Source organism: Rhinolophus sinicus, chromosome 8 (genome assembly GCF_057876585.1).
Source record: "Rhinolophus sinicus isolate RSI-liver-muscle chromosome 8, RSI-T2T, whole genome shotgun sequence".
NCBI classification, from domain to species: Eukaryota; Metazoa; Chordata; class Mammalia; order Chiroptera; family Rhinolophidae; genus Rhinolophus; species Rhinolophus sinicus.
The window spans coordinates 79672515-79697928 of record NC_142508.1 but is presented as its reverse complement, the minus strand read 5'-3'; the positions used below and the strand labels follow the sequence as shown (position 1 = coordinate 79697928).

Here is a 25414-nt window from a genome sequence, read left to right as displayed (position 1 = left end):
CCCATATTTATTGAAGGCAACTATAACCTCCAATAACAGCTAACATTTATTGAATCTGCAGGCTTTACCTGCATTACCTAATTCAATCTTCAAAAACCATCCTATGAGACTGGAAATACTATTATTCCCATTTTACAGATGAGGAACTATAACACCCAATTTAACCCAGCACAGCCAGGATTAGACACCAGCCAAACTCCAGAAGCCACCCTTTAATGTCTGGCCAGGCCACCACGAGTCACCGGAGATAGGCCGGCAAAAGCAGAAGTTACCAGAACACCAGGTGGGGTCAAGTCCCACAGAAGGCCAAGCGCTTGGTGGTGACAAGCTATGCAGTCTTATCACAGGGAAAACATCTCCACTCTATAGGCATTCTACTAGTTCCTCTAACCAATCACGTATGAAACGAAAAAAAGTCCAAAATTGTTAATGGCAACTTTATTTTCACTGGTGAAAAAAAAAATCATAATCGTATGACGCATTTCCCCCTAAATGTACAATAATGGTTATACATAAATTATATAGATCACAAATTTTCTAATTTATACTATTTAGAACAAAATTATTTTGATAAATATGTCGAGGACAACATAGGTTTTTAAATGGATGGTCGAGTCCAAATATGCAAAATATAGCTTCTGGTTTTGACCATGGTGCTTTAAAATTCTGAAACATGCATTAATATATTCTAGTTTTAGGGAAAATATTATACATGGCCTTATCTTGCTTTTAGGGAAAAGCCCAAGCTGAATTTCACATACAGTATTCCTTTCCTCTAAATTCATCTCAAATTGGACTAGAGAACAAAGAGACAGACACGTTCGGGTTAGTACTCCCAAGTAATGAAGGAAATGACATAATCAACAATAAAACAAAACAGAAATAAAGGAAGGAGAGCTTCATTAGTAGCCAAGATAAGTGGTTTTTAAATATTTGTGTTCTTGTTTTTCTTTACAGATCACAGGAATATTAAATAGCAAATCAATCATGCTACTTGGGGTGATCAGACAGACCTGAACACTTACGAAGTGAATAGCTTTATTAAGGTCTTGAAGGTGAGTGTCGGAGGTGCTGGGTAAAACACATCACAGGTAAGAAACGGGAAAGCTACCTCAGCATTTCAGAAAGGCACAATCTATGGAAGGGAGACCTAGCATAGCAAAACCCTCACTGATGTGCGTGGACAGGAGTGTGGTGAGCCTGTTTCCGTTTAAAGGACGAGCCCTTCGTAGATGGGCCCCTCAGATTCTGGCGATTCCCGCCTCAAGCGCAGATGTTCCAGTGTGTTATGAAAATGTTTGTTAATCTGCTCTGTTTCTTCACTGGCCTCGAGATTTGGAAGGTCTTCTCGAATCTTTTGGATAAGCTGGTTCAAAACCTGAATTGTGACCTATAAAAGAATATGAAAAAAAAAAAAAAAGAATATGTACAATTTCATGACCAAACATGTAACACAAAATATAAAAGGCAATTTAATAAAAACGTTTTGAGGAGCTTGTGTTACTCTCATCAATTACCAGAGTAATTATAGGGGGAAAAAAAGAGATGAGAACATGAGTCCTAGCTTGGGAACAACTTCTGGCTATTCATCAAAAAAAAAAAAAAAAAGGAGTTAATAAAAAATACAGAGCACCATGAACCAGTAAAAGAACAAAAACACAATTTATCTAACCTACAAATCTTGACCAACACTGCTCTGCCAAAAGGCTAAGGCATTATTCTTTATTTAGGACTTATTCTGAACTTGTACCTGATGACAAATCAGGCTATCATTTAGCATTTGTAAATTACTTTGTGTTTCCTAAACACAGAGACTATTTTTATAAAATATTCCCAAGCAAAAGGGATGAGAATTTCCTTGCATACAAATAGTTCTTCCATTAGAGATGCATCTATATAGTCAGAGCATGTTTTTGGAGAATGGGAGACCAGTAGGTGGGTTCCCCAGACTCTGATCCTCATAAACAAACAAACAAAAAGCACCAGAATGACAAACTTCTGTACACATCAAATCTCAGAGCAAGAAGGGAAAACACTTCACTAACACCAATATCAATTCACTTACCGCGTCATTCTCCTTTTCATAAAAATAGATGTATCTGTTCAGAATTTCTATAAAAAGTTGCACTTGTAGAGAGGGGTCCATGCACTGATTTGCTATTTTTAGAGCTTTCTTTAGGCATTCCATTACCCTCTTGCCTCCATGAAGCTGGAATAAGAGGGGAGGAGGGAGCAGTAAAGTGATTAATGAATCACGAACATCCCATTGCACACAGAGAAGTAACAACACTACAGTGATTCATGTTTTAAAGGGACAAAACAAATTTAAATCCTCTTCATTTTTAAGTACACAGCTATATTTTAAAGCAAATATATTACTTGTTTTATATATTTATATGGTATATGTTTTATATTTATACACAGGCATACCTCAGAGATATTGCGGGCTCAGTTCCAGACCACCGCAATAAAGCGACTCACAATTTTTTGCTTTCCCAGTGCACATAAAAGTTATGTTTACACTATGCTGTAGTCTATTAAGTGCGCAGCAGCAGCATTACGTCTAGAACACAATGTACACACCTCAATTTTAAAATATCGCTAAAAAATGCTGACCATCCTGTGAGCCCTCAGCGAGTCATAGTCTTCTCACTGGTGGAGGCTCTGCCTCCACGCTGATGGCTGCTGACTCATCAGGGTGGTGGTTGCTGAAAGTTGAGGTGTCTGTGGCAATTTCTCAAAATAAGACAACAGTCAAGTTTGCCTCATCAATGGACTCTTCCTTTCTCCAAAGATTTCTCTGTAGCATGAGATACTGTTTGACAGCATTTTATCCACAGAACTTCTTTCAAAATTGGAGTGAGTGCTCTCAAACCCTGTCACTGCTTTCTAACTAAGTTTATGTAATATTCTAAGTCCTTTGTTGTCATTTCAACAATCTTCACGGCATCTTCACCAGGAGTAGAGTCCATCTCAAGAAACCACTTTCTTTGCTCCTTCATAAAAAGCAACTCCTCATCCATTCAAGTTTTATCATGAGATTGCATCAGTTCAGTCACACCTCCAGGCTCCACTTCTAATTCCAGTTCTCTTGCTGTTTCCACCACAAGCGCAGTTATTTCTTCCATTGAGTCTTGAACCCTCAAAGTCATCCACGAGGCTTGGAATCAACTTCTTCAAATTCCCATTAATGTTGATATTTTGACCTCTTCCCATGAATCACGAATGTACTTAATGGCATCTAGGATGGTGAATCCTTTCCAGAAGGTTTTCAATTGACTTCGCCCAGATCCATCAGAGGAATCACTATCTGTGGCAGCTTTGGCCGTACGAAATGTATTTCATAAATACTAGACTTGAAAGTCAGAATTACTCCTTGATCCATGGGCTACAGAATGGATGTTAGGTTCACAGGCATGAAAACATTAACCTCGTCCATCTCCATCAGAGCTCTTGGGTGACCAGGTGCATTGTCACTGAGCAGTCATATTTTGAAAGAAATCTTTATTTCTGAGTAATAATTCTCAACAGTGGGCTTAAAATATTCAGTAAACCGTGTTGTAAACAGATGGCTGTCATCTTAGATTTAGCATAATTCTAAGGGCCCTAGGATTTTGCGAACGGTAAATAAGCACTGACTCCAACTTGAACTCACCAGCTGCATGAGCCCCTCACAAGAGAGTCAGCCTGTCCTCTGCAGCTTTGAAGCCAGGCATCGGCTTCTCCTCTCTGGCTGAGAAAGTCCTAGATGGCATCTTCTTCTAATAAAACGCTGTTCGGCTACACTGAAAATCTGTCATTCAGCCTAGCCAGTTTCATTCATTTTCTTAGCTAGACCTTCACCTGGCACTTTTATGTTATGGAGACGGCTTCTTTCCTTAAACCTCATGAACCAACCTCTGCCAGCTTCACACTTTTCCTCTGCAGCTTCCTCACCTCCCAGGCTTCACAGAATTGAAGAGAAGCAGGGTCTTGCTCTGGATAAGGCTTTGGCTTAAGGGAATGTTGTGGCTGGTTTGACCTTCCATCCAGACCACTAAGACTTTCTCTGCATCAGCACTAAGGCTGTTTTGCTTTCTTATCACTCCATGTTCACTGGACTTGTACTTTTAATTTCCTTCAAGAACGTTTCCTTTGCTTTCCCAGCTGGGCCGTTTGGCACAAGAGGCCCAGCTTTCGGCCTGTCTCGGCTTTCGACATGCCTTGCTCAGTAAGCTTAGTCATTTCTAGCTTTTTATTTAAAGGGAGGGCTGTGTGACTCTTCCTTTCGCTTGAACACTTAGAGGCCATTGTAGGGTTATTAACTGGCCTCATTTAATATTGTAATTGTCTCAGGGAACAGGGAGGTCCACAGGGAGGGAGAGAGATGGGGAACGGCCGGTCAGGGGAGCAGTCAGAACACACAGCTTTTATCCATTAAGCTCGCCGTGTGATGTGGGTGCAGTTCGTGGCACCCCAAAACAATTACAGTAGTAACATCAAAGGTCACTGATCACAGATCACTGTAACAAATATAATAACAGTGAACGTTTGAAACATTGTATTACCAAGACATGACACTGAGACACGAGGTGGGCAAATGCTGTTGGAAAAATGGCACCAACAGACTTGCTCCAGGCAGGGCTGCCACAAACCTTCAATCTGTATCTGCTAAGTGGAATAAAACGAGGTATGCCTGTATTGTGCATATTTTTCAAAGGCGCTATGGTATAAACGCGCAATGTTACAATACACACAAAGTGGAGGCCTCACTGCAGGATGTACTCTCTGCACACTACTTTCCTTTTAACAAAACAAAACAGTTTTCTTTGTCAGGTCCCCAAGCCCTCCAAAGGTTTGCATCCAGATCACAAGCCGCGCCTGCCATCCCTTGCTAACAGTCGCCTGTCCTGTAACCAGCTCAGGGACGACCTCCCGCCTGCCTTACCTCCTCCCCGTTTTTGTCTGTGTTTCTGCCAGACCAGAAGAGATGTGCACAGGTGCTCACAGCTCGGCCCTGATCGGGCTTCTTCAGAAGTTTGGATGCGGCCAGAGCGCACTGAGTCCTCAGGGGCTCGTGATTCTCTTCACTGAAGCACTTCATCCTCTCGAAGGTCCCGATGATCAAGGTGATGGCAGCCAGCTGTGCTTTGGAGTCGCTGATTTCATCTTCGTACAGAGAAAATGCCTGGTGGGCACAGGGAGAAGGACCATCTGCTGGAGCGTTTTCCGCGGCAGTTCCCACCAAGCCCACCCTGGGAGCGTCCTGCAATCCCTGCAGGTCAGCACACGTGCCCTCTCGGAGGGGCACAAGGCACAGCTGATACAGTAAAGATGCTGACAAGTTGTGTAACAAGGAAACTGTCTTAACTTTGGTTTAACCCAGGGTTCCCACACTGAATTAATAAAGGAACTTTTTTTTACCATGATCCACCTGGAAATCTTAAATCTCACTAGCGCCCGGTAACAAATTATCCTGCTCCAGCTGGGCAATATGACTAGAGCATTAAGAAGTCCCAAGACAGTGGAAAAGGGTAGTTACAAATTCAGTGAAGAGTAAACCCAGGTGCACTGCACCATACCACAGGTGACTGAGCACAGCCACATGCTTTCCACGACCCGGAGTGGAACACATCATCACCTGGGACATAAACTCATATGCTACGGTTTCATGATTCTCAAAACCAATTTCTCCAGCAGCTAGAGCCCCTTGAAGAAAAAGTCTTAAGGGTAATTCTGCCAGCTCTGCTTTGATCAAAGCACTGATAGTCTGGTGAGCAAATGAAAAAATCTTCTGGCATTTCTTTTCCCATTTGTCATCCTAAAACAAGAAAAAAGTGTTCAATTACCTTAAGCCCAAGAGGAACTTGCTCAAGAATATTTATTTTATATACAACTTCTAGAGAACACACAGAGAAAGTGATAAAGGTGAGCTCACAATTTTCCTGTTCTCTTTCTTCTCTGTCTCATTTATGAAGCACACAAGTCAATCAAACAGGATGTTTTCTCAGAACATCCACTGGAGGTTACTGGCTTTGCAATCTTTATATATTAGGAGTTTCTTTTTTTCTCATCAGAAAAGCAACACATTCCCAAATTGGACAAAATTAGGAAAATACACAAAGAATTTTAAAAATTAAAATCATCCCCAAATCTACCACCCAGCAATAATCAATGATAGCATTCTGGTGTTAATGTTTTCCCTTCTTTTTTCTTTACAAATGTAATGCAACTGGGATATTTGTGCATGCTTTTGTTTTCTATTTTAAAGTACCTCACTTAAAAGAGTTAAATTGGGCTCATGCTACATATAATTTGTATTCAATTTCTTTTATTTTATTTATTTTGTCAGAGCAATTTTCCTCATGATACTAAAGTTATCTGAAATCATTTTAATCACTAGAAAATATTCCACATACTGGACAGCACAATTTACTTAGCTATTCCCTTCTGGAAACGATCTGTATTACCATCATGATCTATATACAAAAGCTTTATTGAATCCCTAATTATTTCCTTAGCACAAATTCTTAGAAGTGCAATTACTGGATCTTTTAAGGCTCTGGTTACACACTGCCAGAGTTTTCTAGAAAGACTGCAGTAATTCACATTCCCACCATGACTAGATTGAGAATGAATTCTCATCACACCACTGCCATCGCTGAACCTTATTTTTCTTTTCTCTTCACCAGTTTGATTTCTAGACAGGTTCACTGCTGTACTTACTAGTGAGGTTCAATATTTTGCCCGTGTTTCACCTTCCCAATTTCTTGTTAAAGCAATCAGTTCTTTTCATTTTTAAGAGAGTAGTAGTGACAGACTTGCTACGAGGACTAAATGCACTGATCCGAGTGCGTCGTCTGGGCACAGTGAATGGCGCACGGTGAGTAAATGCTCGCTGCTAGTTTTACTGTTACATTCACAAATACCTGTCCCTAAGATGCTGGGAAAGGGACTGAAAGAGAGAGTGGCCTAATAAAAACGGGCAGACGCTGCTATGCCTTGTTGGTAGGTCTGCTGAATAAATCTTATCTCCCCATTGTCTGAAAATGAAGTTTGCTGAGCTTTGTTCCCCAACATAAACCTGACTGCCCAGGCTCAGGTGCTTTCTATAAAGCTACTCCACTGAAGACTTAAGCCATAATTCTGTTGGTAAAAGGAACAAGCTCATAAAAAATGTATACAGCTCAGAAATGATTCAAGTACAGGCTTCAGAGAGACGGGTGATGATGCAGCGCTGGCGCTTCCCTGAGGCAGAGCTGGCTGAGTGGGTCTGACCTGCCGTGTACCGCAGCCTCTGCTCACAGGGCGGTACCACTCCACAGCTGGTACTTCAAAGGCTCCAAGGAAATGAAACTGTTCTTTAAAACTAAAGCACTGTCAGCCGATTATATAATACACTGATGACTGTCTCACAAGCGATCTTTAAACACAGGCAAAACTTCCAGCATAAATGCAACCTGTTTGAATCTTTCACTTGATTTTAAGTGTTTTCACGCGATCCTGCAGCTGGACTGTAACCCGCCAACATCACTGTCACAAACACCTAACATGGGACAAAGAATGAATTGAGATTTACTGAAGCTGGGATTTTATTATCTATTTTTGTGTATGTTTGAAATTCTACATAATAATAAACTAAAATACACACACGCAGGGAGGAAAAAGGAAAAAAGTAGTGACATATTTAAAAGTAAACCCACCACTTTAGAATTCTCTTTATAGCGAAAAGCCAGCTGGTAAGCTGCAAATACCAATGGCGGCAGTGTGAAGCGAATCCGCTGATTTCCACCAGCTCCAAAATGTTTTCGTGCCGTGTTTAAAATCTGAACAACAAGAAAAAGACCAATTACTCTTTTCTGCACTATGATTCATTGTTTTTAAAATTAATTGGGGACTCCTGTTGTCGTCATCGCTGCCACCGTCCCCATCCCCGTTCTGGAGCGCATGCAGCCTGCAGGCTTTTTGGTCAGCACTTCACATCTCTTATCTGGCAAAGGCCTTGCAAGCAGTCTAGAGACAGACACTGACCTCGTTTCACAAACGGGGAGGCCTGAGGTCGAGAGAGGTTGTACAATCCGCCCCGGTTACACAGCTAGTCAGGGCAGACATTGAAATATGTTTTCCTAGACACATGTACAAAGTATACTGTGTTGGTAAAGGGCTTTCTAAGGAAAGACTTACACTTCAAAGCAAATTCTAACACTTACGACTTGTGTAATCCTGGGCAAATTACTTCCCTTCTCTTAGCTGTCAGTTTCATTTGAAAATGGGCTCAGATATTTCTCCTAGGGTGGTTGGGAAGATCAAATAACACATGTGAAGTGTTCCCAGGACCTGACACAAGGCATGCGCTCAGAAATGTGGGCTGTTATTGTAATACAAAACAGCTCTATGCGTATTGCTGGTATATCCTACCTCCTAACTCAGAAAAAACACTACGACCATTTAGGTCAAGGCAATACACTTTGAAAAGGCCATTGTGAAACGAATGTCTGGTTGTTTCAGAAAACCTACAAAGAATCCATGAAATACTTTTTAAATATGTGTGACACAATGTGTGACATTCGGGTTTTGTGAATTTCTCTGAAATGGCAGACGGAAAAGAGGCTGCATCTCCCTGAGAAGTCAGAGCGAACGACCCTCGCCTCCAAGGCGTCTGTACAAGGGCGTAACCGACTGGCCACAGGCAAAAGGCACACCTCCTAACTACTCCGTTTGGTATGCAACAAAAAATGAAAACACATGTAGACACGTGTGTGTGACACGGGAACATACGGTAACCGGTTAAAGCCGTGAACAAGCAACCACTCACTGTACAAATCACAGTGCACAGAGTGACACGCTGTGGGGCCCAGAGCATCTGTCACTGAGCCAAGGCACAGACTATACACAGCAATACAATGGCTATGAAGGAGCACAAGTGTCAGCCATGACAAAGGAAGTCACAGCACGAGAAAGTCAGGCCTCCCCCTCAAACAAAGCTGTTCATTAAAGCAGCCCAAATAGCCTCGTGCACCCAACAATGGATAAACTACTTTGCCCAAACCACAATTAAGCAGCCATCTGTGCCACCTTTCATGAAAATAAATTATCCAGCCTCAGTCACCAACACTCAGGGAATATGTTTTATTCATTTCACAAATATTTATTTAGGACTAGTGACAAAGAAAGGGAGCACCTCATCTGACTGTTCTTTACTAGAAAAAAGGGGGTAAGAAAAAGGCAATCTAAATTTTAAAGTCGTTTCACACATTTTCAGTGTGGCAGACACACACAACTTGTATTTGCAAACCTTGGATACATCAATACAGTTGAATATAAGGATTGTTGCTTAGACTTTCAAAGCAACACACAGTTGTTAAATGAACATAGAACGACGACTGGACACCCAGCTAACGGCAGACAGGCTCTTCTGCAGCCCCTAAGGCTTCGGTCTCCTGCAGAAACTAGAGCAGGCTGCCTATTCCTCATGTGCTCCGGGACTTCACAAACAGTTACGTACTGATACACAAAGGGAGGGCCACACATGCCACCTCATCGCTTATTCAGCTACGATTCTTTCAAAACCTTGTAAGAGCACAAGCTACGCGAGACCCTTCATGACACAGGAAATGGGGGACAGTGCGGGCTGGCGCCTACCAGGTACTGCTGGTCAGGGTCCTCCGAGCGCAGCAGGTGGATGACCCTGCCCACGAGGCCCTGCTCGTCGGCGAAGTCCTCGGGGTCAGGGTCTTCTGCGGGCTGGTCGGGCTGATCCTGAATCAACGTTGACACCAAGTTCATTATGGAATCCACCTGCAACGTGGGAGACAGACCACTGGGTGAAACCACCAGCACCTATAGCCATTGTCAAGAGCGATTCTAGCCACATAAAGTTACAAAACAGTATCAACAACACAAATCCTTTCTTGCAACACAAGTATATGCATGTGGACACACAGACAAAAGTCTGGCAAGAGGTGCACCAAATGTCAATCAACAGTGGTTATTCTTCCTGGTGAGATTCCAGCTGTTTACCATTCCGCCTTAGACAGCTCCAATCCTGTAATTTATGTAATGAATAAGCTACTTGCAAAAACACAGCACGTCGCTATTCTCTCACCTGGTCTTGAGAGACAATTTCCGTGTTATAATCCAGAACGTTACTGAGCACGTAACAACTCATGCTCTTTCTGGACTCGTAGTCAAAGTATTCAAACAGTGGGTGGAAATGTTTTAGTTTCAAGACCGTTAAAACATTGTTGTACGTGTCCACAGGGATCTTCAACAGTCTGGTGAGCTCCTTCGAAACTGCGCTGCTGGTGGCAATACTACGGGAAGAAGAACAGCAGCCCTTGAATGGAATTAACTCTCCACATATACAAACATGGCTTGTTTCAGAAAAATCGAACTTTCATTTATACGTGAAAGGAAATGGATCGAGTGAATCACACCACCCCAAAATTCTCCAATGACCTCCTTCCAAGATGCTCATCTTAACGCATTTATTCATCTATTCATGTCCCACTGATACAAAGCGGATGTAATAGTCTCCAAGTCATGACAGGTTGTACAGCTGAGGTTAAAGTGACTGTCTGGAATTTGCTATGTCTCAGGGAAGCATTTTAAGTGGTAGTTAGGTTTCTAGGGTAGCCAGTAAGTACTGTATATGACTTATGAAAATAAGTAGGAAAAAAAAAATCCATGCAAAACTAGCAATTTGAAAAAATAAAAAAAAATTAAAACATAAACTATTTCTTCTGCTCCAGATGGTGGTGATTAAGGAAGAACAGGCTGAACATCAGGTGGTGGCTTGTAGGAGCCATTCTGTGGAGACTGAGAAATGTCCCCGCATTTCTACCATTTCAGATTGGGATTTGCAGTTCTTTGTCTAATTTTAGAACTTTAAAACTCATTTAGTAGGGAGGCATGGATACAACATTGTTACCATCCAAGGTCTGAAACGTTTTTTGGGTCACCAAAAAATGGGAGAGACCAAGAGGAAAAAGGAGCAATAAAAGGTAAACGAGAAAGGGATCTTCCGGATGCAGCTAAACCACTAGAAGAGAGACAGATAGGAGACAGTTCATGTGAGGTGAAATGATGAATAATGCAGGCAGGCAGGGCCTGGCTTGACTGTGTTCAGTCAGAAGCAACGGAGGGTGGGACAGGAAGGGGACCGCTGGAACAAAGATAAAGGGAGCAGAATTGCCCAGGGGCCACCAGAGGACGTGGCAGGCCTGGGAGAGCACAGCGAAGGAGGCTCTGAGTGGGCAAGAGCACCATACTCTCCTCCGTGGTATCAACATCAAGCTCGAAACAGAAAAATATTTTAAACCAACTTAGTCTCCACACCTTAAATACATACATGCCCCTAATTTTTCACAACTTACTCATCAGTAGAAAACCACTTCTTACGGAAATACTGCTCAACACAGAGCGTTTCCTTACCAGTTTAAAAACTCGTTCACATCTACAAAAGAGGCTGAACTGGAGACACTGGTCTCTGGAGACTGCTTACAGCCCATGAGCCCACTACCTGGCCAGTGTACACAACCCAGTAACCGTCTGCCACTTCCTGGCCTGACTAGCACCAAGCATGTTATGCTAACAAATGCTGAAAATGAGACAAATGCTAACATTTTAAAAAGGAATTGAGAAAGAAAAGCAAATCTGGGACCAAACAAAGTGCCTTATGAGGGTTTTTACAAAAGTGTGACGTTGACTTACTGTTCAAGGTTGAGCTTATTAAATATCTCCACTGTTGTTTCTAGAACTTTGTCAACATAGTCCACACGATCGGGGTAACACTTCATAGCGAGATTGATGAGAGACACTTGTAAAGACACAACATCCTCCGAAGGCATGTCTTGTCTAGACTAGAATGTTTAGAAAACCAGAGAATTTGTTTTACACAATTACAAAAGGATCTACCAGTTGAGAAGTTTCGAAGTTTAGGGAACTTAGGAGAAAAGCCGTACACACCTGTATTACTGTAGCCACCTGCTGTGAAAATATATCAAAAAGCTTAATCTCTGCTGGGATTCCAGGTCCATCTTCACGGTGAGCAAATAAAGCTAATCTGGAAAAAAAATCTTTATTTAAAAAGATATAGAGATCTGAGTAGTGGGGTCACAGATGACATTTTATTCTTCACGCTTTTCTGTGTTTTCTACAAGTGTATGTCTCCTAGAACATTAGAAAAGGTTTTTACAAAGGACATGGAAGGTAGCTGATCATTCCTTCAATTCATATTTAACTAGACAGTTTCACCAATGATGTCGTATTTCACTGCATTCTTACTTTATATCACACTTAAACAGATTTTTCAATAGGCCGGTTTTGCCAAATTCTTTGAAACCTAATTGAGTAGATATGAATAGAAATGCACTAAAGTGACAAATGTATTTGACAGCCATGATTATAAAAATAATCTTTAAAAGCCAAAAGGTACACAGATACTTTAAGACACTGCAGTTTTACCACTATTAAGTTGGTGCAAAAGTAATTACGGTTTAACAGGTTGAAAATAATTGTAAAAACCGCAATTACTTTTGCACTAACCTAATATAAAGTTTAGGACGCAACTAACTTCAAAAGTAGTAAACGTCTCTTTTCTACGTCTTAAACTATTCAAAATAATGTCTGTTCCATTATCTTTATCTGTTCGCCACAGCTACTGGCAGGGATGGTTAAGGAACATTACACGTGACACAGGAAAATCTAGTTCTTTGCTCCCATTAAGAGTATGGCCAATTAACAGGATTTGGAGAATTCTGCTAAATTCTCAGACTTTAAAACTAGTAACTCAGATATTTAAAATAAAACAAAAGGTAGTGTTTGTAGAAATAACCTGGGTGTGGGTGTCTGGTTTCATGTCAGTATGTCCACAAGCAGGACACATTACCAACTGGCACTCAGCATACCTGTCACATGGGCACTTAGCAGAGTCACATCGAGGACCACGTTTGAGACATTTAAACAAGACCAAGGGCTCTAGAAGTAGAGCTGAAGCCTGAAGGGGATTTACTAACATATTAATACATTGGAATTCTCTTTAAAATACGCAATGACAATGATTACTGAACAGTCTCCATAATCTGTATCTTATGGCTACTTGATGAAGCAGACCCCCAAGCAAACTGGCGCCCACCGAAAGTCAGCTTTCATCTCGGTCCGTATAACAGTCTTTACGTGATAATTAAATGCATAGATTAAAAATGTTATTTCCATGCCTCCTGCACAATTAAATCCTGAACCTCTTTCATGCCTAAGCTAGGCAAGCACTTACTAGATACTCATAGAACTAAATAGTGTAGTTATAATAAAATCATTAATATAATAAAAGTTTAACAGAAATAAATAATTCATGACAATGTCTTAAATCCATTATTCCGAAGTCAGAACATCTGCCTTCCAGCGTTGGAAGCTCTTACCTATCAATTAAAGCAATGATTATGTTTTTCACATTTACATTTTGGTGTAACTCAGCACAGGCCCGAAGAAAAGGATTCAAAGTTTGAAGGTGGAATTCATCAGGGAAAACCTGAAAATCAAATAATAACTGAGTGATACAAGTAAAAGCACTTCACATTATATTCTGGACTTACTTATGGTACTTAAAGTTCATATTTGTGGGAAAAAATCATTTTAATCTTATACAACTAAATTAAAATACATTACTTTTAAGTCTCTCTAAACGTAAGCCCAGATAGAAATATCCCACTAAGGAAAGTCCACCTATAATTATACTAAAACTAATGAAACCTAGAAGGTGGGGAGGTCATGCTTTCCTACATTTAGGGGAGAAAAATATATCAATACAATGACCAAGTTATTAGTGGGAGAAATGAATTCTTCATTCAGGAAACCTAATTTCTACTCTAACAAGATTTTTTTCAAAACAATGAAAATTAATGAAATATAAAATGAGTCATTTAAAAAAATATAAAACAAATGTTCAAAGCTACCTGAATAATACATTCCATGAGATATTCTTGAGCCAAAGCATCCCTGCAATTCACGACTTGTTCCAATATGCCAGTCAAAACAATCTAAGAGGAAAAAAAAAGTAAGAGTTAAGATTACTTTCAAAATCTCCTGTCACTCCTCTAACAGCACGGTTGGACTATTAATTTGAAAATCATCTTTCAGATTTTTCTCACCCATACTTCCTTTCTAGATTAAACTTTAAAATTTTACAGAATTTTTAAACAAAAAATTCTGGGTTCCTATTTAGTAAAAGTCACTTAGCATGAAGTCCATTTCACTAATTTTTTACTTTTTGTGGTTTGCGCTTTTTGTGTCCTAAGAAACCTCTGTTTAATTCAAGGTTGTAAAGATTTCCTTTGTGTTTTTTCTTCTAAAAGTTTTATAGTTTTAGATTTTATATTTAGGTCTCTGATTCATTTTTTGAGTTTTTCTACATAGTATGAAGATGGGTCATAGTTCAAGAGTTTTGTTTGCATACAGATGTCTAATTATTCCAGAACCATTTGTTGAAAAGGTTGCTTTTACACCTTTATCAAAAATAATTGATTGTATACCATGTCTCCCTAAAAATAAGACCTACCCCAAAAAAATAAGCCCCAGTTAAGATCATCAGCCAGGCAGACGCATTTAGTACGTTATGATCCAGAAGATGACATGACTGTATTTGAGTAAATGTAGATTGTTGTACATGAAAAAAGAAGATATCCCCTGAAAATACGCCCAATTGGTCTTTTGGAGCAAAAATTAATATAAGACCCGGTCTTGTTTTTGGGGAAACACAGTATGTGGGTCTATTCTGGATTGTCTATATTACAGGGGTCAGCAAATCTAGCTCAATGCCTGTTTTTGTAAACTGCTTCCATATTGTCCAACTGCTTTGGCACAACACCTGCAGAGTTTAGTAGCTGCAGACCACAGGGCTTGCAAAACCAAAAAATGTTTACTATTTGGTCTTCTACAAAAAAAACGTTTGTTGAGCCCTGCTTTATTCTCCTCCACTGGAGAATAGACGAACACTTAGTAGATACTCATAGTGTTAAATAGTGTAGTTACAGTAAAACACTGATTAACATGTTTATCCCTTTCACCAATACCACATTATCTTATGTAGCTTTAGAGTAAATCTACAGCAAAATACAGTAAATCTCAATTTAAGAAGAACTGGTGATACCCAATCATCCCATTCACAAACTCAAAATATATCTTTAAGTTTATTGACGTTTTCTCTGATTGTCAATGGCTTTCAATGCAATACCATTTAACAGAAATATTTTGATTTTAAAATCAGACTTCAATTTATAGCTCATGACACAAGCAAAGGTGACAAGTAAAAGAACAGAAACCTGTTTGTAACGTTCCACATTTACACCTTCCAGCTGACTGAGGCGCACCAAATTTGTCCCCACTAAAATTCTCAGCTCCTGCCTTTCTCGTTCTCTTTTTTCTCTATCTCGGCTGTGGCCCTGGTGTTGCATTCGCACCCAGAGCTTATTCATTTCTGCAAAGTTGAGTAGGACAAAATCCATGGAATCACTGATATCGCCAGTTGTTTCTTCACTGCAAAGACAGTTGGAAAAATCTTTATATACAGTATTTAAATTATAGGACCAATTTTCTACTGTCCCTCTCCTTTGAGCATTTCCTTCTAATCTCTCTAATACACCGATGCTTTATGAAAGACACTTTCAACTTCACTGGCTTAGTGTTCAATTTCAAGGGGAACAAACTTAAGAGAAAAAAAAGACCAGGGAGAGGACACAGTACAAGTCTAAAGTGACAAAATACTTTCCCCCACTCTTTTCCCCAGGCCAACTAGACTCGTTATGATAATGCCATTAATTCAAAAAGCCTAAAGAAACTGACATAATGTACTGGTAACTACATCATTTTATTGTTAAAGATTTTATGTTTTCAATTGGAATGTAAGCTTGGTGAAGGAGGGAAGAGACCATGTATTTCCTGGTTATTTTTACATCTCCTAAGATGAGGAACTTAGTAATTTTCAAAATTTTTTACTGATTGCCTAATTAAATGCTCAAAACTGAGAGTCAAATCATAATAAATCAAATAAGCTGACATTCTTCTCTATACAGTTAAATTTTCATCTTTTCTATACCATTTAAATTTTCTGTCATATGCATAGTAAAATTTTATATTTTTTCTTTTAAAAAGGAATTGATGCAGATATACTAAAAACCACTGAATTATACCCCTTAGAAATAAATGAATGAATGACCTTGTAAAAAAGGAAGTAAGGTCTTCAATCTAGGGAACCTGTCACAGGGATAGTTCACCCATTTGGCTGACCATCTGCCATTTTGTGGCATAAAAGCACAATGGACTCAGGTGCTGGAATACCAGTCACAAGACACAGGGCTCTCTGAGTGGCTTTTGTTCTTTCTGTTTGGGAGTTAATATCTAATTGGCGTGCACAGACCGTTAAAATCATTTCTATTGTAGGGTAACTAGCGGTCCATAAATTATCAAAACTGATAAGACATTCAAGAAACAATATGAAAATTGGACAGCGCATGGAGAAAGTTAAGCACATTTCATTATTTCATTGTAAATACAATTTTGAAAATGTAAGTCATTTAAAAAGTCCTATTTTCAAAGAATATTTAATGGAATGGAAAAATGCTCTCAATTACATTACATGAAAAAAGCAGGTTCTAATAATCTACAGACATAATTTTTAAGAGAGTACATTTTGCATCACACACATATACTGAGGCGTTCTATATAACAAAGGAAATTGAAACACGAAATGCTACCAGTGGCTGGCTGTGGGTAGAATTATTGATATTTATTTTCTCCTATATACTTTCCTATACAACAAGAAAAAATATTACAACTAAATGAAGAAAGAAAAGCACTTACTCTGTTGGCTCGCCTTCATCAGGTAAGATGTTTCTAGTACACTGAAGAAGGTAATTTCGAAGAAACAGGCCTCTCAAAGGATGCTGCACACCACGGCACATTTCTACCAAGTCTTTCAAAATGTCTTTCCTGGACTGAGGAAATGACTTGACATAGACAACTCCAACTGTAATCAACAGATAACTAGGAGAATTTGGAGGAAACATTTGATTAGAAATAAAATATTCAAGTCAAGAATTTGATTATGTCCAAACATACTGAATACAAACATATTAAACAAGACAGGGACCAAGTTTTCTCCTGCACAATTAAGAAAGTATCATCTGATTTAAAATATAGGCACTCACTCCCAAATCTATACGCACACGTACAAATACACACACACACGCACACACACACACATATGAAGTGATCAACTTTAAACACATTAGGAGAATTGTCATACTAATTTTTCTAGTAGTCGAGACATTAAACAAAATATGTCATTTCTTTCTATTTCCAAAATTCCTCAATAATCTATGTGAAAAGTAAATTATACTCTAAAACCTTTAACAAATCAGTGTCTACCAAAATGTTAATCTCTCTGTCAAGAAATAAATAACCTTTAAAGTGGTTTTCTAGAAAGCCCTGATCCGAAAGGCCATCACAGGCCCCAGCCTCGGCCTCAGGCTACTCACAGCCTCGGGATGATGTTCCCCGCGTACTGCACGAGCTCGTAGAGGTCCGCCACCTTCCTTCCTTTCGCAAACTCATCTGTCAGGTAGACCTCCAGGTAGTGCAGCTCATCAGAAATAGCCATGTCTTTTCATGACGATTAAGGATTCAAGCCAAACCAACCTGAGCAATACTCTGAACTCGTCAGTCATTACACTGGTGGGCAGGCAGCTTAAATGCTGGTCCTTGAAGAGCGCGTTTACATGCGACAGAATTCCAGTTGGGCTTCCCTTCCTTCACATAAGCGCGTTAAAGATGTTGGAAGCACAGCAACAACAACATGGACTGCCTGTCAGTCCACTAGCGGGGCTCGGAAATGGCAGTCCTTTGGGAATTCCTTCCCATTTCAGAGGCCTGCGTGGCAGGATCTAAGGTTTAAAGAACCAACTGCCTCGGGCGGTGAACGCACAATGGGATTTACAGATGCTTTAATACAGAACTGTACACTGAAATCTATGTAATTTTACTAACAATTGTCACCCCTATAAATTAAAAAAAAAAAAAAAAAAAGAACCAACTGCCTCAACAACCTGCGCAAATGGTCTGCAAATTGCGATACAACCACCACCCATGTCAAGAAGTTTAAGCACAGGAAAAGGGTTTCTGATACTGGTTTTCTTTTTCTCACTTAGCACATTTACGTGGAAAAGGAATGCTATTTGGTTAAGACAATGAAGGGAAACAGAACCCCAGAAAACTTAATAAGGAACATACAGACCAGGGCCTTATCAAGAAAAAGGTACAGTCGGAATGTTCTTTCACAACACTGAAAAGATACAAAGCTCATAGTAGCTCTTCGGGGACAGCATGGAAGTTCGCAGCTCACCCAGCATGTTAGAAGCGTGTTTCAGAGCGTCCATAAGCTTGTTCTTGTCCTAGGAATACCAACAGAATTATCACAATGCTTACTTTAAACAATCACTTAAGTTGGTTATGTAAAATACCAAGTTCGATTTCACCTGGCCATCTCTCTACCGAAAAGCGTTACGACACCTGCTTTCCCACCAGGGCTGCAGAGCTCAGCGAGTCTTATGTCTCTAGACCACAAGCTTCCTGGCATAGCTCTAACCTTCACAACCCATAGCGACTAGAAAATTAGTTGCACTGATTCCAATTTTACCTGCAATCAAGAAAGCTGGCATACTGATTCTTTTGAAGCAAGCTACTATCCTGACAATGGCTTTGTCATAGGTTACAAGTCTTCAGAGATGTCTGGAATGACACCACCTTTACATACAGGAAACACTGTTCATACACAGAAAGAGACAGAAGCAAGCTAGCTCCAGGCCTGCACACTTTCTCCATCCCAAGACGTTTTTCCTTTTTACAAATTTGTTTGCAAGGAAAGCGACACCACAGGTACGACTGGTTAAGAGCATATTACTAAGCTTTAGAAACTGTAAGACACTTTACACAGGTAAGATATAATTATCTTCATCATCATTACAGCAACTTTTAACGTGAAGTGCCAGCCTATTTGGTTCCATTTCTTAAACTTTAATCCAGAGAATCTATAGTGTCTACAGATTATCTCCTACCCTATCTTTTACAATATGAAAATATATAAATAGGTGTAAGTATTATTTTTAAGCTAGCTTCTACAAAAGAAATATATTCAGGACAGAAAAAAAGCCTTCAAGACAGGAACAAAGCTGAATAATTCAAATTGAAAGCATTTAAAACCATTCTGGCAACAACTATTTATGAAGTACCCATTACATGGACGCCCGCCTCTGGTCTGAGGTATAGGACCCACTGCGCTGGTAATGCAGGTCGGATGCCGGTGTGGTGATACTAGTGATGGGTAACCTGAAGGCAGGGTCTCGCGTCCTCATGACGCTTACATTCGGGTGTGGAAGACAGACCATCCCAGACGACAAATATCAATGGCAGTACACGGGCTCCCTGCTGAAGCTGCCCCATGCAGTGCCTGAGGGAGGTGGGACTGCAGACAGACACTGGTAGACACTGACAGTTCGACTGGCCAGAAGCAGTGCAAAGCTCCACGCCTTAGGAAGACGCTGCAGCGTTTCCACAGCACCCAGACCGCAGCGGAGTCCCCCATACCGCCATCCTTACCAGGCATCTCTTCATCTGGAAGGACTGGACCTTCACGGCCTGTATAGCTTCATCCAAGAGCTTTTCCTGCTCATCCTGAGGTGACTGCTGTGTGGTAGGCTGAAACGTAAAACCAGACTTCCATTAATGTCTCATCAGCACTCGCTTCCAGCAAATAGGATACTTCTACGCTTTAGCCTCGCCTTTCCAAGGCTGTCCTGTAAGGCTCCGCAGTTCTACATCTCAAACCCATTTACCAGTTTTGACAACTACTGAACAGACAGCCAAGCTCAGTCACAGAAGTTAGCATAAGGTTACTGAAGGGAACCGGAATGTGTTCGGAGAACTTAGTCTCTCTCAGAAACTGACGGAACATTCTCATAACAGGTTGGTCCCAAAGGACATGGTACGTGGTTTATGGCTACCTGTGTTCTGCTAATACGCTCTGGATCCGACCAGAACGCAGCCATCAACCAATCTAATTCCTGTGATAGGTACAGTCTACCCAAATCCCTAAAAGCCTCTTTTTCTCTAGACTTCTTTTCATCTGCATTTTACTCTATTCTTAGACCAAGGAACTAGTTTATGAGAAGACCGACCTCTTAGGCAATATATATATAATAAGGGACTAAACAGCTTAGAAACAAAACAGCTGAAATTATTGTTATTGACTTGTGGTAGACAAACACCACCAAGAGTACTCTCTCCTCAAGTACCTAGCTTACCATTTCAAAGACAGAGATCTACAGTTAAAATGGACAAAATACATCAGATATTCTTGTCTTTGCCATCAGCAAAACTGTGCTTGCGAAATGAATTAGATCCACCCGTGGAGCAGTGAACCACTTCATTCTTTATGTTGTATAAAACTGTGTTTACACCTCCACTACAGTGTGCGTCACATTATAACCATAAATGATGGTCATTTTTACATCCTTGGGACCCAACACATTGCCCAACACATAATGGACGCTTCATAAATGTTCAATGAATGAGTAAATGAGCTGGTGTTGGAATGAATGTTTACATTATGTATTTAATAAAAAATGACTTAAAAATCAACAAATGAATGGGTATATACAAATTGTGGTACATACACATAATGGAAAATCATTCAATCATACAAAGGAAAGAAGTACTGATACATGCTGTGTGCATGAACCTAGAAACCATATGCTAAGTGAAAGAGGCCAGACACAAAAGATTACATATGGTGTGATTCCGTTTATACAAAATATCCAGAATAGGCAAATCACCAGTAGAAGCAGAAAGTCGAGTGGTGGTTCCCAGGAGGGAGAGTGGAGGAGTAATTCCTTAATGAGTACTGCATGGTTTCTTTTTGGGGTAACAAAAATGTTTTGGAACTAGACAGAGGCGGTGACTGTACAACACTGTGAATGGACTAAATACCACTAAATTATTCACTTTAAAATGGTTTGTTATGTTAATTTCACTTAAATAAAAAAGAAGTGAAGATAGAATGCCTCCTACACAATGAGCTGGAAAGGTGGAAGGCAAGGACTTATACATAAACGTGAAAGTTAAATCTAGTCAGTCCTGTTATTGAAGACAATCAAAGCAACACTTAATTTTGAGATTAACAAAAACTCCATAAAACCCACTTCTGAACTAGAATCAATTATAAAAACTGAAAACTTTCTTGGTCTAATTTTGGAAAGAGAAAAAAGTTAAATAATAAGCAATGCCAAGCATCTCTTTATTTTTCCTGTGGCAAACTCTAGTAAAATGAGTTCCCCTATGACCACACTTCAGAAGCATAATCAATTTCAAGCAAAAGTTATTACCTTTTAAACTTGAAGAGAATATTCACCCTCTTCAAGTTTAATTTAAAAGGTAATAACTAATACGGCAGAACTATTAGTGTGAAATGTTGGCTTCAGAGGCAAGGAAGGACTACACAGCATTTCAGGATCCTGATTTTAACGCAATTCACAGTCTTCATGGGCTCGTCCTCGGAGAACTTCAGAGAAACCAAGTACAGTTTGAATGTTATTGGTCTTTATATCTGGATGCAACAGGTTTAACAATTATCAGAATCAATGGATTTCATTAGGTTCAGATGGTCAACTTAGAGCGAAGTAGTGATATATCATGAAATTTTTACATTAATAATTACTGTTTTATTGTGGTATATATATAAAAATTTGCCATTTTAACCATTTTAAGTGTACAGTTCCGTGGCATTAAGGACATTCACACTGTTTAGTCATCACCACCATCCATCTCCAGAACTTTTTCATCTTAAACACTCACTCCTCATTCCCCGACTCCCACCCCAGGCAAACACCATTTCACTTTCTTTCTGTGAATTTGACTTCTCCAGGTGCCTCAGATAAGTAGAATCATACAATATCTGTCCTTTTGTGTCTGGTTTATTTCACTTAGCATAGTATCTTCAAGGTCTATCCATGTTACAGCATGTGTCATAATTTCCTTCCTTTTTAAGGCTGAATAATATTCCATTATATGTATGTACCGCGTTTTGTTTATCCATCTGTCAACGGACACTTGGGTTGTTTCCACCTTTTGGGCTGCTGTGTATAATGACTGTCTTTACATAGCAAATAAAACTATGGTTATAAAAAGATTACAAACAATTCCAAAAATATTTGTATCAGACTAGATTCAGTGATCTATAAACAAATAAAATGTTAGCAAATTTTTTCTATTTTGTATCAACTGGGTTTAAAAGGAAAAGAAACTTAAACACAAAATGTAGAAAATACAGACTTACTACAAAGTAGGCTACAAATGAAGAGATAAAGCTATAATAAAGAAATGTGTTTTTACATATTACTCATAAGACAATATAGTTATTACATAAACGGCTATTCGAAAGGAGTGTCTTATGCCCTTCCTACAACAGGAACAGTTATAACATGAATGTGTTCTCATAAAACACAAGCCAGGTAACGAGTGTCTGTCTCCTCACTCGTGAAACTGGTTCTCCATTTACAAACCACTCTGTACTTAGCAGCTGCGTAGATCAGAGAAAAATGGAAACACCACAGAATCAAGATCCAGTGAACACTTATGATTAGGCCCATTTTAGCTTGAGACCCAAGCCAAACAGCCCTCCCAAGTCTACACAGTTACAAGGTACAGAGAGAGGCAAATGTCATCATGAACATGTCACTTATGAAATTACTCTCCATTCAAACAACGTGCTTTCGTTTCCTCTTCTATCAAACAGGAATAGAGTCCTTACTTATATCACTGTTACAAAGAATACATGAAATGAACAGATAAAGCTCAAAACTTGCCTAGCACTTAGTAACAAGCACTTGGTAAGTGTTACCATTATTATTATATCCTGCCTACATACAAGCAATTATCTCCACTCATCCTAGCAACTCCTGTGTTGGTCAGTATCTCCACTCACAGGCTGCAGATGTAATCTAACAACACAATGCAAATCAACTGTGAAATGAAATAACCCATCTCACAGAGAATTGCATCATGGTGATGAGAGTGCTATTGAAAATACGTTAAGGCACAAAGTAACAACTGAAGTAGAGCGAACTGAGGATGAGGAGGGATGGAAACTTCATGAGGGGAAAACGATCTGAAGTGTCTCCACCTTCATCCATTTCCCCAGGAATCATATGACGACGGCGCCCACCAGGAGTGCTCACTTCTCCCAGCTTCACGTGTGTGCGTGCAGCACCTTCCCTCCACCTGCAGTACTGCTTTCTGTTCACCCTCCTCGGAGTTAGTTCACATGTCACTTCCTGTAGTCTTTCCCAAGCTCCCAGGCAGAACTCTCCCTCCGTGACCCAACACTGAGTTGACAGTGCTAGTAAGGTGATGCTCAGACAACATCACATTATGTTCCACAAGCACGTCTTTCCCTCCAGATTCTTAAGCTCTGGGAGAGCCAGCGCTGTGTTTGTTTCCAGTGCCCAGAACAATCCATGACGGAAGGGACACACGAGGCTTGATGAATTGAACTGGATCCTAGAATGTGAGGACTGGGAAGAGCCAAAGGGGCCAACCCTGCTTTCAAATGTACACATGAGACTCAAGTAAGAGTGAGTGACTTGCCCACGTCAGAGACAGGGACGGTGACGTGACTGATCTTGGAGTTTTCTCTCCCAATAAAATTCATGAGGACGAGACTGGGTCTGGCTCAGTTCTCCAACCTGGTTCACCTGGCACAGGACTGGCTTGCATAGCAGACCTTCAATTAAGTACTTTCAGTACCAATCACTGTAAATGTCAATCCGTAGATGGTGAGAAGCAGACAAATCCTAGTGACACTTTTGCACTGCTCTTATAGCAATTACCAGCTGTAAAAATTCTGAGAAATCAGCAGAATCACCTTGTAGAGCGGTCTATCAGAGGAAAGTGGTACACGTCAAACATTCAATCCTGCTTTCTGGCATTAACACATTTAAAGTGAAGCCCGTTTGCAGAAGCCTGTCTACATGCAGTGAGCAGTGAGATACACACCAACATACAAAAACATCATTTCAACAGTGCAGACAATGTCCAACGCTAATAAAATGCGGTGACAACTTGCCATTGTGGAAACCAGACACCAGGATTCACATTTTAAGGAAGTTGCAGTTTACCAGCCACAGCCACACGCGATGTGCAGCCATCACCGAGAGGCGCTACGGAGAAGGCCTACTTCCAGCAAGTGAAGCACCTGGATTCCATCAATGGGAGCCCGGTAAGGCAGCCTGGGTGCCCAGGGAACAGACGTTAGAGGGAACCAGCGGTCTCCTCTCCGTCTGTCAGAGCTCGTAGGTATCGGATGGCACGAGGCCTTCCAGGAAATTCACGTCAGCGAATCCCTAGAAGTCGCTGTCAAGCACTGCAGCCAAGGGGGCTCCGAGGCCGAGAAAGGCCAGGCCCCACTGCGGCCCCTGCGGGAGGCGCTTCTCGCACGAGGAAAGGCGCGGGGCCGGCAGGACACTGCCAGGCACAACGCTGGGCGCGCCAGCAACGGAGCGCTCCCTTGGGTGGGTCCCGACGCCACCCCGAGCCTCCGGCCCCCCGCACAGCCCCCACCCAGCCTGTCGCTCCGACGGGGCACTCGGGCTCCGGTCAGGGCGGGGCGGCGGCCGACTTCATTCAGGGGCGTCCGCAGGCCTTCCCGGCCCCCAGAGCCTCCAGGCCGAGACACCCTCAGTGAGGCCGCCTGTCTCAGAGCAACGGCTGCGGCCAGGAGCCACCGCCCACCCCCGCCCGGATCGGCCCGCCTGCGGCCTTCCCCGGCCTGTCCCCCACCCCGCAGGCCAAGCCGGGCTGGTGTGAGCCGCGGTCGGGCTGCGGGGCCCCCCCTCCGCCGGCAGCGCCCCAGGGCGGTGGGAGACAGCAGGGGCTGGGAGAAGGGTCCGCCCGGGGCCCGCCGCCCTCAGCACTCACCATGGCGACTCCCCTGAACCTGCAGCGATCAGCACCCACCGCGCGCGGAGCCTCCCGCGGTCAGGTGACGCTACGGCCCCTCCAGGCCCCGCCCTCTCTAGCCCCGCCTTCGGACCTGCAGGCGGCTCCTCGATTGGCCCGCTTCTAGGAATCCGAGTCTCGCATATTTATTGGCCCTTGTCACTTATCGCTGGACTGACGGACCTAGGCGCCAGCCAGTCCCTCCACAGTGTGGGAGAGGGCGGGGCGGTGCAGCGTAGAGGGCACTCGCTCGGCATCGGGAAGGAGACAGCAAGAGGGAAAGGCAGCGTTTGTCGAATTTGTCAATAACGGAGGACTGGAAGGAACGTGAACTGGCTGTGCATACTCGCCCTCGTCCCTGGCGTGTGCACTCGCGGTGCGCACGCGCAGAAGG

General features: G+C 41.4%; 1 protein-coding gene across 2 annotated transcripts; it reads right to left on the bottom strand.

The window, feature by feature from the left end:
* Positions 1 to 423: 423 nt before the first annotated feature.
* Positions 424 to 25395, bottom strand: VPS35 (VPS35 retromer complex component). Of its 2 annotated transcripts, none has more exons than XM_019731855.3 (17): positions 25000 to 25395; positions 19627 to 19725; positions 18326 to 18422; positions 17511 to 17634; positions 16834 to 17016; positions 15297 to 15510; positions 13932 to 14015; positions 13398 to 13507; positions 11947 to 12043; positions 11692 to 11840; positions 10085 to 10292; positions 9622 to 9777; positions 7683 to 7805; positions 5621 to 5800; positions 4928 to 5167; positions 2066 to 2209; positions 424 to 1390 (listed from the first exon to the last, which is right to left on the bottom strand). In XM_019731855.3, exons 1-17 carry the CDS (start codon positions 25000 to 25002, stop codon positions 1211 to 1213), a joined length of 2391 nt encoding a protein of 796 aa, XP_019587414.1. In that variant the 5' UTR covers positions 25003 to 25395; the 3' UTR covers positions 424 to 1210. The 2 variants fall into 2 exon arrangements, with proteins under 2 accessions (XP_019587414.1, XP_074171057.1); XM_074314956.2 differs by having other exon boundaries at positions 23207 to 25005.
* Positions 25396 to 25414: the final 19 nt, after the last annotated feature.

Coding starts and splice junctions, on each gene's coding strand:
- VPS35 (XM_074314956.2), bottom strand. Junction 17,635..18,325: donor GAAGAGCTACTATGAGCTTT/GTATCTTTTCAG, acceptor CGTCATGAAAAG/ACATGGCTATTTCTGATGAG. Junction 15,511..16,833: donor GATGAAGGCGAGCCAACAGA/GTAAGTGCTTTT, acceptor CTGTCTTTGCAG/TGAAGAAACAACTGGCGATA.